At 51.4% G+C, this 14,579-nt stretch overlaps 1 protein-coding gene across 3 annotated transcripts in view; it reads left to right on the top strand.

Annotated features, from left to right (window-relative positions):
* Positions 1–5,495, top strand: part of Akt2 (AKT serine/threonine kinase 2) — a 50,471-nt gene extending 44,976 nt beyond the window's left edge. For all 3 annotated transcript variants that reach the window (XM_032894102.1, XM_032894103.1, XM_032894101.1), the window contains 6 exons: positions 450–572; positions 2,031–2,159; positions 2,266–2,480; positions 2,907–2,994; positions 3,077–3,179; positions 4,090–5,495. In XM_032894102.1, coding sequence (XP_032749993.1) covers positions 450–572; positions 2,031–2,159; positions 2,266–2,480; positions 2,907–2,994; positions 3,077–3,179; positions 4,090–4,169 — 738 coding nt within the window. In that variant the 3' untranslated portion in view covers positions 4,170–5,495. The remainder of the gene's footprint in view (positions 1–449; positions 573–2,030; positions 2,160–2,265; positions 2,481–2,906; positions 2,995–3,076; positions 3,180–4,089) is intronic.
* The last annotated feature ends 9,084 nt before the right edge of the window (positions 5,496–14,579 follow it).

Here is a 14,579-nt window from a genome sequence, read left to right as displayed (position 1 = left end):
ACTTATTGCTTACTCTCCAGCCCTTGCTTACTTGCTTATTAATAGCTAATTAATTAATGTGTTTGTTTAATTTTAGGCAGAATCTCATTCAGATAGCCCAGGCTGGTCTCAAACTCATTTTCATTCCGTAGCTAAGGTTGGCCTTGAATTCCTGATACTCTTGTTTCTACCTCCCTTGTACTGGGATTACACACCAGCCTCATCCTTAGCTCTTTTTTGTAACAGTCTTGTGTACCCAAGGCTGGCCTTGAACTCCCGCTCTGGTGCTCCAGCCTCAGTGCTGAGGCTTTTGAGTCCCATCAGACTGGGTTACATCTTTTCTCCCGTGTTTTTTTCTTGTGCTGTTCTTTTCGTGGTTCTCCTTGCTGGGGCCCGTCTGCTCTGGGGCATAGCACGGAGCTGCAGGGGCGGTGTCTGGTAACCCGTGCTAAGGCCTGGCCTCCTTGCAGCTGTTTTTCCACCTCTCTCGGGAGCGAGTCTTCACGGAGGATCGGGCACGCTTTTATGGAGCAGAGATTGTGTCAGCTCTGGAGTATTTGCACTCGAGGGATGTGGTGTACCGCGACATCAAGGTGAGAGGATGGTCTGGGGTCAAGGGTCAGAGCTAGGGCTGGAGTGCACTGAGGGTCTGGGATAGCCCATGGCACACACCTTAGACAGTTGTACAGTGAAGAACTGTGAGTACCCTGGCTGCTGATGGGCTGTCAGTTGGCACGGTACCATCCCGAGCATAACTTGGCAGTAATGCTAAGACGATGTGCCAGCCATCTGCCCTTGTGCACAGCGACATGTGTTCACCCAGGAAGGTGTGCACACGCTCAGAGCAGCACCGCTCATGCTGCCCACAGTACCTGCTGCCAAAGAGTGTGCACCACGTGCTGTGGCATTTTCCAGGGGAACTCTGGGTAGCAGAGAAGCTACCCAGTGGCTGTGGCTGCGTCCCATTGAGGGGAAGGGGCCAGAGCAGATGGTAACCTTCTTAGGTGGGCGTGGGATGAAGCTTGGGGGTGGAGTGCAGAGGCCCTGCTTCTATGCCCAGCACAACACACAGACCTGAGAGAACCAAGTAAAGGAAGGGTTGTTAATAACTGGGCTCCCAGGGTCCCAGGGGCCTGGCCTGGTGGATGCTGAGGCCTCGTTGAGGTCATGTGTGTTAGGTGCTCTATACTGTCTCCTAGTATGCACTTGAGAACTACAAAAACCTGAGCCATTCATTGGGCTGCACACCTTCAATCCCAGCACTCAGGAGGCAGGGGCAGGTGAATTCTTGAGTTTGAGGCCAGCCTGGTCTACAGAGTGAGTTCCAGGACAGCCAGGGCTACACAGAAAGACCCTTTCTCGAAAACCGAAGAAACAAAACTTCAGGCTCATGCCTGTAATTCTAAGACTTGAGAGGCTGAGGTAGGAGGACTGCTCTGAGTTTAAAGCTGGCTTTAGCTACAGAGTGACCTTATCTCATAAAACAAGCCAGGGTTGGGGATTTAGCTCAGTGGTAGAGCGCTTGCCTAGCAAGCGCAAGGCCCTGGTTCGATCCCCAGCTCAAAAAAAAAAAAAAAAAAAAAAAAAGCCAAATTCTGAGAACATAGTACCACTTATATTGAACCTTAGAAAAACTAAAGCCCAGGCTAGGCCAGATGGCAATGCCTTTAATCCCAACAGAGGCAGGCATTCTCTGAGGTCTAGGACACCAGGGTTACACAATGAGACCTGTGCTGTGGCCCCTGTCCCCCAGCAGTCCCTGATGGGGCAGCTTTGCCACCCGAACGGCTGCCTCTACAGCAGCAGCTCTGAGCCTTCCCAGTGCTGTGGCCCTGTCCTTTAGAGTGCAGTGCCTCATGCCGTGCTGAGCCCTAACTACAGAATCATTGTTGCTGCTACTTTTTTCTCATGCTCTTAGGAGACCCCTATCCAAGAGTCATTTGGGTCGAGACCCACAGGTTGAGAACTGCTGCTTTAGAGGAAAAGAAACTCTGGGAGGATCTGTCTCTCATGTATTGGCTTTTTCTTTTTTCTTTTTCTTTTTTAAATAGCTGGAAAACCTTATGCTGGACAAAGATGGCCACATCAAGATCACTGACTTTGGCTTGTGCAAAGAGGGCATCAGTGATGGGGCCACCATGAAAACCTTCTGTGGTACCCCGGAGTACTTGGCGCCTGAGGTGCCTTGGGCTGGGGACTGGGAGCATGCAGGCCAGGGTGGCGGGAGCCCAGGGGGTGGGGCCACTCTAGCTTCCCCTGCACGGATACTTATCTTTGCTCCCTCAGGTGCTAGAGGACAATGACTACGGGCGTGCAGTGGACTGGTGGGGGCTGGGCGTGGTCATGTACGAGATGATGTGCGGCCGCCTGCCCTTCTACAACCAGGACCACGAGCGCCTCTTCGAGCTCATCCTCATGGAGGAGATCCGGTTCCCACGCACGCTTGGGCCAGAGGCCAAGTCCCTGCTGGCTGGACTGCTCAAGAAGGACCCTAAGCAGAGGTGTGACCTGGAGCGTGTTGTCCCCTGAGCAATCCCAATGGGCCCATAGGATGCACTGCCTGTTCTGCGGGGACACAGGAGTACAGCGTTCCTTATGGCCAGGCTAGGGTCGCAGGACTATATAAGGTTGAGCCAGTGTGTGAGCTTCTGCCTTGTAAGCCTGCCCCACTACCCTGTCACTTCCTCGTGGATAAAGATGAGGCCAGCTGTGAGGCTAACTTGTTCTAGATTGCTTTCTCCCTGCCTCTGACCTAAGCCATGAGCTCCCCAGTCCTAGGTCCCCTCAGAAAGGAGGTTTGTGGCAGGCAAACCAAAAGCCGTGCAGAGGCCTTGGACCCTTAGGCTATGCCTGCCTTTGCTTTGAGCCTGGTTCCTAGGACCTGCAGTTTTGGGTGCTGGCTGGTTGGTGATGCTTGTCTCTCCCAGGCTCGGTGGGGGTCCCAGTGACGCAAAGGAGGTCATGGAGCATCGGTTCTTCCTCAGCATCAACTGGCAGGATGTGGTACAGAAGAAGGTGAGCACCCGCGCCTGTGCAGAGGCCTCGCCTGCCCACAGGTGAGTGACTGTCAGTGCTGACGCCAGGTTCCTCCCCACAGCTCCTGCCACCCTTCAAACCTCAGGTCACTTCAGAAGTGGACACAAGGTACTTCGATGATGAATTCACCGCCCAGTCCATCACAATCACACCCCCAGACCGATGTAAGTATCTCATGGGCCTGACTAGATGACTGAGAAGTGGGGTCTGCTCTGAGTTCTGCTTGCCAGGAGGACCTTGGTTGGCTGTCTTTTTTTTTTTTTTTTTTTTTTTTTTTTTTTGGAGCTGGGGACCGAACCCAGGGCCTTGCGTTTGCTAGGCAAGCGCTCTACCACTGAGCTAAATTCCCAACCCCCGGTTGGCTGTCTTTATTGTGTCTGCAACTTCCCCTGCTTGCAAGGCCTGCCGCTTCTGTAAGGATGATCAAGGACTGTGGCTATAGTGTGTTCTGGGATTTAGGGACAGTCCTTGTCTTTGGTCTAGAGCACTATCTGGACGGACTGTGTTCTTGATCTGAAGCTACCCCAAGGCTGGGCCTCGGGATCCCACCCTCTGGCCCAGCAGCGTGGCAGCCAAGAGTACGTTCTTGGCAGGAGCAGCCTCTGGGAACCAGCGGTGAGAGAGTCCTGCAGGAAAGGGACAGGCTGTGGGTAGGCAGATGGGGTCTGCAGAGGCAAGAGGGCATGCGGTTAAATAGAAAGTTCTGGGGTCACACAGGAAATGGAGGAGACCTCTGCATGGAAACACATGTAAGGGTTCTGTTTATGCCAGGGCTATTGTCAATCCTCAGCTGCAAGTGAGTATGGGAGGGACAGGACAGGCTAGACCTGGTGGTAGAGAGTGCTGGGGAGGGGAGAACATGCAGAAGACCCAGCCAGGGGAGGACGCCATAGCTAAGACCTCTCTCCAGATGCTGCTTGCCTTTGGCCCTAGTGCTGTGGCGGCCGCTCCCACCTCTCCTATGCAGGTTTCCTGTGCTCCCAGCACTCTCCTCTCTGGGGAACTTTCCCAGTGAGGTGGGGGTGGCAAGACTGCTGCTCCTTCATCTCCATGCATCTCCATCCAATCCTACAGATGACAGCCTGGGCTCGCTGGAACTGGACCAGCGGACACACTTCCCCCAGTTCTCCTACTCAGCCAGCATCCGAGAGTGAGCAGCCCTCTGCCACCACAGGACACAAGCATGGCCGCCATCCACTGCCTGGGTGGCTTTTTAAAAAAAAAACTTTATTTTGCCTTTGGTTTGCGTTCCCTTCCCTGTCCCCTCATCCCATATCCAGTTTCTTCTTCAGTTCTTGCTCAGACTTAGTGGTCCTGGCGGCCCTCTCCTCCGGCCTCCCCTCTGCTCCCAGAGGAGTGCTGGGAACCTGCCCAAGGACAGGCCGTTGGGAGGATGGAGAGTGAGGTTATTAATCACCAGCCTCCAAGAGAGTGAAGTGGGGAGTCATGGAGTCATCTGGGTTTGGAGGCAAACCAGCGGAGGACACATCTAGAAGTTGCCCCAACCCCAGCACCCCAGATGCCTTCTATGCTGTCGTCTGGGCAGTCTGTCTGCTGCCACCCGACCCGGGGCAGAAAAGCAATAATGTCCAGGGACAGGCAGAAGCCTTCGGAAACTAAGGGATCTGGTTTGGTTCCATGGAAAATGGAGCCAAGTCCTAGGATCCTCATGGGGAATCCAGGAGCAGGAGCTGCCTCCTGCACTGCGTCTTCCTCCCAAGCTGCTCTCTTGAGTCTCCATAAAGCAGGAGGAAGGTTCCGGGGCAGCCCTCCTGCCCACAGCCCAGTGCCTTACCAGGGCTTCCTTCTAGCCAGCCTTGCCTCCCGCTGGGCCCCTTCGGATGGCTCCGTTCTCTGCCTGGGGCAGAGGGAAGCCAACCTTGGCTGTTACACATCTCACACCGAGACAGTATTGGGCCCCTTGGACTTGACTGGGGTCTGAGGGGACAGAGATGGGGACAGGTGTCTCTGATACACAGTGGGGTGGAGGCCGCCTCATCTCCAGAGCCCCTGTTCTGGAGCCTTAAAGTGAATGTTTGAGAGTTGTGTCAGTGCTGTGGGTGCAGGTGTGCACCCTGACCTAGCAGTGAGCATCTCAGGCTCTGGGATGCTGGTGCCCACAGCTGTCTGCAGCACTTGTGTGAGTGGCTCAGGCCCCACCCCAGCCTGAGCGTCTAATCCCATGGGGTGCAGCGAGTGCAGCCATTTGCCTGCTGCTCTAGCCCTGTCTCTCCCTCCTCAATATCTCTGGGTGTTTGGAAATGAGTTTTCCTGGTTTTGATCTCCCACCACACCCCCAGAATAGGTGGATTTCAGAAAGGCAGTAGGGTGGGGTGGCCGGGGATGGTTATAGGGGTCATCTGTTTTTTACTTCTTATGTGTGTCTGTTTATCTGAGAGTTTTCTCCCATCCCTACTGGCCTTTCCTTACTCCTCATATTTGTACGGTACAAGCAATAAAGACACTCATTTCAGACCAGGGCCCAGTCCACACTTCCTTAGCCACCCTCTCCTATCCTGGTACTAGAGTGGCAGAGTACCAGGCACCGTCTATCACCTGCCCTGCCTCATTCTGGGGTCCATGGAGCCATGGGGAAGGAACAGATGGCCATGGGGAGTGGGTGGTGGATCCCAGCTTCAGGGAGAGGGGGTGGCACTACAGAGAAGGGGGAAGGTGACTGGGTGGTTTCTGTTGGGTAGGGATGGGCTCAGGCCCGTAGAAGCTGCTGGATTTGAGGCAGGTGATGTCTGGGCGGCTCTAAACAGGAAGCATGTACTGTGGCAGTATGAAGGGTGGTTCATTCACTTGGCCTCTGAGCCCTAGAACAGTTTCTGTGTGGAACAAGGAAGCCTTAATGTCCCCAGATGCCATCATAAAATCCGTGACTTGACAGCACTTGTGCTAACTCCCAGCAGGAATATCTGAACTTCGGTTACAGCTGCACAGGTCTAGAACTGAACCCTGTGCTGAACCTCTGAGGGGTTGTGGGGCTCACTGGGTTACTTCCTCCTTTCCCATACCCAGGTAGGTACCAGACACAGAGAATACCCATCTGGTGCACAGGGGTTTATTCCAGGTTTTCCTAGAAGTGGGGCACCGCAGCCATGGAGACGTGAGAGCTGGGGAATGGGCCGTGGGAAAGCCAAGGCTGGTTTACACATCTGTCGCAGCTGCAGAGGAGACACACAGGTCCAGGCTGGGCAGGGCCCCGTGGCTCTGGTGGAGAAGGTGAAACTTGGCTGGGTCACAGCTCGCTCTAGTGTTTGGCTCTAGCATTAGAAGGACCCTAGGTTCCCTCTTAAGCCCAGAAAAAGAAGAAATGCTTTGTATTCCCCCGGGTCACGGCCCCTTGCTTACAGATGGAAGAGTTTCTTATGTCACCTTGTGTGATTCATTTCCCAGCGGGACACATTCCTGCCTACCTCAGGTTTTCAGCAGCTCCATGTGAGGTGCCCATAGCTGTCCCTGTAGTGAGCACACGTCCTTGAGTTTTCATACGACCCATTTCATTGGAAGTGGTTAGATCTCACTGCAAAGGTTTCACAGGGTTTTGTTTTCTCCCCAGTTTGTGTGTTAATAAAAGCATCAGGAGGGGTTGGGGATTTAGCTCAGTGGTAGAGCGCTTGCCTAGGAAGCATAAAGCCCTGGGTTCGGGTCCCCAGCTCTGAAAAAAAAAAAGAAAAAAAAAAAAAAAAGCATCAGGAATCAGGGTCTGGGGCGGCTTCACTGTGGACTTTGACGTGAACCCTTGGCCTTGCCCTCTGTACATTTCTCACTCTTGCCAGCTGAGGCCGAGCCTGGGTATGTCCTTTTGCCGACATACCTTAGGGGGTTTGCAGATGACCTCAGTCTGCCGAGTCCTTGGGGAAATGGAGAACACTAGTGTATTCTCGGGGATCAGGGGACACTGGCCTGTGCTCCCAGTTACTTCACAAGGCTGCATGGGCGTGTTCCTTCCATCACTAAGACCTTACTTAGGTTTCTGGTTCCTTTCCCCCTTTCCTTACTGCTATCATGAGTGCTGTAAGAAGAAGAAATAAAAACAAGGCTCCATCTTGCCATCTTTGTACTTAGGAATGTATGGCCTCCGTCCCATGATCTTGGAATGTGCTGGCTAGTTTTGAGTGTTTTCTGGTCTGAAGGGAAACTGAGAAGTGGTACTGGTCAGGAGTGATAGTCATGCCTGTAGACCCAATACGGGGCAGGTGGGTGGTGTGGGAGGTAAAGCGAGAGGGACTACAAGGCTAAGTCTAGCCTAGGCTATGTGATGAGACCTCCTCAGACTTCAGAGATGGGGATGGAGTGAAGAAAACATAACATTCCAGAACCTGCTTGGAGTAACCCCCACAGTTCAGGGGCCCGGTTGGCAACGTGTGTGCCATGCAGGCATGAAGGTGAATTTAGTCCCCAAGTGTGGCTTGGTGGCTAAGAACTCTTACAGGAGACCAGAATTGTCCTGGGCAGCTCATAACCACTGTGACTCCACCTCCAAGGGATCCGATGCCCTCTGGCTCTCTGGACATCCCATTGGAACAGACAGAGATAAAAACCTGCTTAATGGAGGTGCAGAACTGACCTGTGCTCATCATCCCAACGCTGGAGACAGGGGGACCAGAGCATCTTTGGACCTTGCTGGGCAGACATTCCAGCTAAGCAATAGAGTCCCAGGTTCAGCAAGCGACCTGTGTCACAGAGTGAGCGGCTGGAGGGATGGGTCAGCAGGTAGAGCACTCGCTGCTCTTCAGGGACTAGGTCCCGTTTCCATCTCCCACACGGCAGCTCAGAACCATCTGTAATTCCAGTTGCGGAGGATCTGATGCTGTTTTCTGGCCTCCATGGTGCCCAGCATACACATCACAAAGACAGTACACATGAATTAATTTTAATAAGATGAAAGATGATTGAAGATACCCTTCAGCCTTCATAGATGTGTGCACACAAAAAGTAGGACTGAGGTTGAAGATCAGTGACAACGTGTGTTCACGTACAAAGCTGTGGATTTGATGCCCAGCACCAAAAATAGCCCATAGAAATGTATAGGGAGGAGGTCTGTCAGCGGTCATGGCCCCCTTCTGCTGCCTGGCTGTTGGGAAGCAGTCAGCTCTGTTTTTTTCATGCTCTCCTACTGTGTTCTTTCTGCTGCAGACCCACAGTGATGGGCCATACAGCCACAGAGTGAGACCTCTAATGGCATGAGCTAAGTCCTGTTAAGTTGTCCTTGTCAGGTATCTTGTAATGGGAACCTGAGACTGTTTTGCAGTGTAGTTGCAGTGTAGCAAAGACTGGCCTGGAACTCAAGGTCCACCCACCTCTGCCTGCAGTGTGCAGGGTCGCAGGCTTGTATCGCTGTGCCCAGTCGACAGCCGTGGGATTTGTTTACTTTTGAGATAGGGTCTCATGCAGACCGGGATGGCCTTAAAATCACCGAGTAGCCTGAAATGACCTAGAACTCCCGATCTTCCTGCCTCTGCCTCCCATATCACAGTGCCCCATTGTGTCTGGCTGCAATAAAAATTTGATGAACATTTCTGACAGTGTCCTCATCAGTCAGTGTTAGCCATCAGTCTTGCCAGCAGAGTGTGTTGGTGTGTTCATTAAAACAGTGCTTTATCTCTGCCATCATCCCTTCCCAAATATGTAACCAAGGCCAAGTGAGGGAAACCAAGATCAGGCAGATTTCTGACCAGTACTGATGACTGAACAGGGGAAGGACAACCTGACAGCCAAGAGAAACCCTGATCACAACAGTCCCTTGGGTGGAGTCCAGGGTCAGAAAGATGATGCTTGGGTGTATTAAGGATGTCTCTAGAGGAACTGAACTGGGGTGTCTGTGTGTGTGTGTGTGTGTGTGTGTGTGTGTGTGTGTGTGTGAGAGAGAGAGAGAGAGAGAGAGAGAGAGAGAGAGAGAGAGAGACACTGAGACACTGAGACTAGGATGGCTTACAGACTGTGGTCCAGCTAGTTCAACAATGGCTGTCTACCAACAGAAGGGCCAAGAATCAAGAATCCAGTAGTTGTTTAGTCCACAAGACTGGCTGTCTCAGCTGCTCTTCAGAACATGCTGGAATCCTAAAGAAGTCAGCTCTATTGCTAGTGAAGGGATGAACTGGCTGGCCACAGTGAGAGCAAGCGGGCAAAAAGCAAAAGCTTCCCTCTTGCATGTCCTTTGTATAGGTGCTAGCCGGAGGTATGGTCTAGGTTAAAGGTGGAGCTTCCCACCGGAAGGATCCAGATTAAACCTGGTGGCAGTGGACATACTTTTAACCCCAACACAGGAAAACAGGTTTCTGGCCATGCTAGTTTGCAGAGCAAGTTCCAGGACAACTAGAATGAAACCCTGTCTCGGAAATCTGGAGTAGGAGGAGGAAGAGGAGGGAGGGAGGGAAGGAAGGAGAGAAGAGGAGGAGAAGAAAACCCCTCACTGGTGTACCCAGCTACTAGAATTTTCGTCAATTCTAGACGTGGTCAGGTTGACAAACAAGAATATAGACATCACATGGGAGAAAGGTGAGTGAAGCCAGGTTAGCTAGTAACAGATCTATGCTTTTCTCAATATGTTAATAATGGGGAAGATGGGGGATTGGATATCATAGAGCTTTCTGTGAATCCCGAAGTAAAAACAGCACGTATGCTGGGATGTGGTTCCCTGTAGAGGACTTGTTCAGAGTGAACAAGGCTCTGGGTTCAATCTCCAAGGTTGCAGGAGGATACAGAACACTCCGTTCTTTGTTCTCCCGCACTTGGACACATTCGGTTCTCCACGTTTCAGTATTTGTCCAGAGACAAGAACATTGTTTCACTCTAAGGTAGGAAAAGAAAGTCACTGTTGTCACCCTGTTTCCTTTCCACACCTTTATCAAATCTTAGTCGTGTGCAATGCCCTTGCCTTTTAAAAATATCCCGGGAGCCAGAGAGCGTTCTTAGCAGCGTTTGCTGTGCTTGCTCAGTCCCAGGTTTGGTTTCCAGTACCCACACAGGGTGGCTTAAGGAGAACCGATGCCCTCTTCTGTCCTCTGCTGGTGCCTTCACATATGAAATTCATATAAACACACAAAGGCACATACACACAAACACATACTGACACACATCAAAACAAAACTTCCCAAAATATTCCGGGGGTCAAGTTCACTGACCGCTCTTCCTGAGTAGCTGTCAGCTCAAAACCATCTATAATTCCAGTTGCAGGAGCTTGGATGCTGACTTCTGACCTCCACAGACACCAGGAACACACATGATGCACAATACACACCTGCACACACCCATGCTCTGGAAAAAAGTCTTTTAAAACCAGGCAGTGTCAGCACACACCATTAATTGCAGAACTCAGGAGGCAGAGGCAGGTGGATGTCTGAGTTCGAGGCCAGACATATTCACTCTGGTCTATAGAGTGAGTTCCAAGACAGCCAAGGATACAAAAAGAAAACCTGTCTTTAAAAATCTACTACTACTACTACTACTACTACTACTACTACTACTACTACTACTACTAATAATAATAATAATAATAATAATAATAATAATATCGCTACAAAGTTTCGAGCTGGGACTGTAGCACTTCGCCAGCTGGAGGACCTAAATCTGATCCCCAGCACAAAGCAGACAGAGCAGACTGTTGCTTTGGGCTTGGCACAGGCCCACTTCCTGGTCTGCATTTATGGTCAGGCAGTTCTGTTATTCTGCAGCCTATCTTGTCTGGAGCTCTACTCGGCATTAGAGCATTTGTCTGGAATCGAGTACTGAGGGGGCGGGAAGTGTGGCTCAACAGTAGTCTGCTCACAGCGTGGAATGCCCCGGATCCCACCCCTAACATCCCCACCCCCAAGAGAGTTTGATTAAGTGGTTAAATTCAGTCTGGTTTTGAGTCTTTAAAAAACAGAATTCGTTCCCAGCACCTGGAAGGCAGAGGCAGGTGAATCTCCGAGTTTAAGGCTAGCCTGGTCTACAGGGCCACACAGAGAAACCCTGTTTTTGGGGGAAAAAAAGAGTTCTTTAATTCTAAGAGAATTTGTTCTTTATTATGTGTATGTTATGTGAGTGAGTGTTTTACCTGTGTGTAGTACACCCATGTACATACCCATGGAGGCCAGAAGAGGGCATCAGTTTCCCTGGAACTTGGCATAGTTTCCCCTTTGCATTCCTGGCCCTTTCTCTTTTTTGACTGTTCAGTTCCAACACCACCATCTCTGGAACTACTGTCTTTAAATCAAGTCCAGGCTGTGCATCCATTCATTCAAGAAACACTTGTGGGGGACCTACTATGTGCCAGGTAGTATTCTAGGCACTGGAAATATAGCGATGGTGTGTGTCAGGAGGTGGGGGTGGGATAACAAAAAGGCCCACCTGGGGCGCTCACATTTCTGTTAGAAGTCAGTGAGTATGCAGACGTCGGTGCGTGTTTCTAATTCCAGCGCTCAGAAGTAAACAGAAATGTCAAGTTCCAGCCGCCTGGGCTAGGTAGAGAGCCACTGTTTTTGTTCTTTCTCTGTGTGTGTTTGTTTGTGGTTTGTTTGTTTTTGACCCAGGGCCTCTCTGCTGTCCTGGAATTTACTATGTGGACTGAGCTGGCCTTAAACTTCGAGATCCACCTGTACCGCCCAATCTCTAGCATCAAAGGTGTGCACCACCACACCTAGTAAGCTGTTGTCTTTCTAAAAAAGCATTTGGAGAGAATAAATGCAAAGAATTAGCATAGACAGTGGTTTCCATGGAGATAAGGGTGTGAGGGTTGAGGGTCTGTGATTCGCTGAAGAATGATATCCTGGACTCAGTGTAAACACAAAGAGGGTTTTATTCTACAGAGGCTTGGCTGCTGAGGGTAAAGTCTGGAAACCAAGGGGGAGATGCCAGGAGGTCAGGTGGCCCTGGAGCTTCCACACTGGAGAGAGAAGAAGGGACACTATCTGGAAAAAGTCCAGGGTTTTCCATCTAGGTGGGGACTTGAATAGATTATGGTTGAAGAGGGTCCAGCCAACTTGCTGGAGGAGGTGGAGTTCAGAAGAGAGCCCGGCTGTGGCGGGTGAAGATGCTCTTGCTCTTCTCTAAGTGCCGCGCATGCCTGCAAGGACTCTGCCTTGCTGGTTCGTGTGTGTACAGGGGAGAGGGCTGGGCCCATGTCCCTGTCAGGGACCCTGGTGGTCACTTGTGCTCCTCTCTAGGAGTGCCTGGGTCTGGAGGGTCTGGAGGCTGGGCTGGTGCTGCTTATATTCAAATGTTAAATTCTGCACCCCAAGATCTTCTTGCTCCAAGACAAGCAGATGCAGCCTTTGTTGTGTTAAGCCTTGCTCCCCAAGTTAATTGGTAGATAAAAGGCTAAAGCCTGTGGTTGGGTGATAGATAGAGGTAGGCAGGTTTTCAATTACCTGGCTGGAGGTGGCAGATAGGAGAAGGAGAGAAAAAAAAGGACATGGAGAGGGGGGAAGTGACCATGAGAGGAGATGGACCATGAGCACATGGCCAGGAGAAGCAGCAAGTGACAAGGGACATAAGCTGGGATGTAAGTTAGACTAGCTCCCAGCCTGCCCAATCTAGGTTTACAGCTTCTAGATAAAATACCTGGATTGCGTGTCTTTTACATGAGCTAACTAGAATATAATAATTTATTTTTTGGGAGGAAGACATTGCTATCCGCCCACGGAGTGCAAATCCACCTGCAGTTGTGGGTGGGACCTGACTGTTTCTGGCCTGCAAAATAGAAGTGTGTTTGTGGTCTGAGATGCTTCCAGGGTGGCCTTGAGAGGTGGGTGAGGCCCTAGCCTTAAGCACTGTGGCAAGTACATAATACTCTCGTGGAACCCCCAGAAATCTGTATGAGGTAGGTACCAGCGTGTCCTCTTAACAGGGAAGGAGGCCTAGGCGCAGAGCCCAGCTGGCATTTTTAGAGTCTGCAGAGCGAGATCAGATAATCCCTCTGGAGTAGAGCGAGCTGCTTCTTGCTCAGTGGCCTGAGAGAACTCCCGTCTGTGGATAAAGAGGATGTAGAAGCCAGCTGCGGTAGTTCACGCACTCGAGAGGCTGAGATAGGACGATTGTTGAGTTCAGGAATATCCTGGATTGCATGAAGACATGTCTTTAAGAGGGGAGTGTGCTGGAGAGCACTGGCTTAGCGGTGAAGAGCTGCTTGTCCAGAGGACTTGAGTTCGATTCCCAGTACAAGTGGTAACAACCGTCTCTAATTCTATGCAAGAAAACATTTTTGTGGTCTTCATGGGCACCAGGAACGCACATGGTACAGAGAGACACACTTAATCAAAAAACCCATACACATAGAATAAATACCAAAGAGAGAAAGAAAAAGAAAGAAAGAAAGGAAAGCACGGAAATGAATACATAACTGTGCCAAACCGGTCATTAGAACACAGAAGCAGGTTTTATCTACAACTTGCAGACTTATATCAACGGTCCCATTTTACAGACCAGGACCACACCCATCCGCCCCAATCCAGAGCAGAGGTGTCTAAGGCTCCCGTAATGCTTCCCCCCTCTATCCACAGTCTGCTTCCCTCTGCTGGCTCCTTCTCTTGGGTAGGACTTCTGCGTGTGGAGCCCCCATCTTCAGTTGCTTCAGTTTCTGTCTGTATCACCTAGGCGCTCTGCTCTGCCTTAGGCTGCTGGCTGCGCTGGCCTGGAGCAGCTCCCAGGGGCTCAAGGGTAGGGACGTGACGCACACACAGTGGGCAGGGCGAGTGTGTAGAGGCCTTGTGTAATGTCTCCCGCAACTCACCCAGGTGATTCTCTTTGCCGCTTACTTTCCAAAGGTGTCCCTGTTAGAGGCTGAGGCTACCGCGGCCTAATACAGGAACCAGGTCACCAAGCAGCTGTGGCTCTGAACCTGGCATCCAGAGTGAGTTCCAGGCATGGCCCAGAGCTCCACAGGTGACGGGCTTGGCAGAGGGCAGAGTGTCTTGGTGCTCCGGCACCGAGTAGTACCTCCCTAGTTACTGTCCTCATCATCTATGAGAAGAGAACACATATTTTTTTTCTGAGTGGGTAAAAATGAGGTATTTTGTTTATTAGTTTTAGGAATTAATTTGTCTTTCTCTGAGGATGTTTGTGCATTCCTGGGAACTCTCAACCTGGCCTCAGGGTGCTTTTCCTTAGAATCCCCCAGTGAGGGGCTGGGGGCGTGGCTCAGTGGTAGAGCCCCTGCCTAGAATCCCCGGGTGAGGTGCTGGGGGCGTGGCTCAGTGGTAGAGCCCCTGCCTAGAATCCCCCAGTGAGGGGCTGGGGGCGTGGTTCAGTGGTAGAGCCCCTGCCTAGAATCCCCGGGTGAGGGGCTGGGGGCGTGGTTCCACCTTCCTTCAACCCTCCTCTCTTCCTATACTTAGGGTAGGGTGAGTGTCCACTTTACCTTCCCTTGGATTCTGGCTCCCTCTAGCCGCATCCTTAGAGAAGAATAAGGTGCAACAGCCCTTCCTTGGTATCCTCTAGTCCCAATCTGCCTCAGCCACTCCCAACTCCAGGGATTTATTTATATCAATCTGTCTTTTTAGCTCAAACCTCTAGTTCCCTTTTCTGTTTCACTCTCTCGTTTTTCTCCAGGGAGTTCCCTGGAACTGGAGCCCCTG

This window comes from Rattus rattus, chromosome 2 (genome assembly GCF_011064425.1).
Source record: "Rattus rattus isolate New Zealand chromosome 2, Rrattus_CSIRO_v1, whole genome shotgun sequence".
NCBI classification, from domain to species: Eukaryota; Metazoa; Chordata; class Mammalia; order Rodentia; family Muridae; genus Rattus; species Rattus rattus.
Note: the sequence above shows the minus strand (reverse complement) of the source record. Positions and strands in the feature narration are given on the sequence as shown.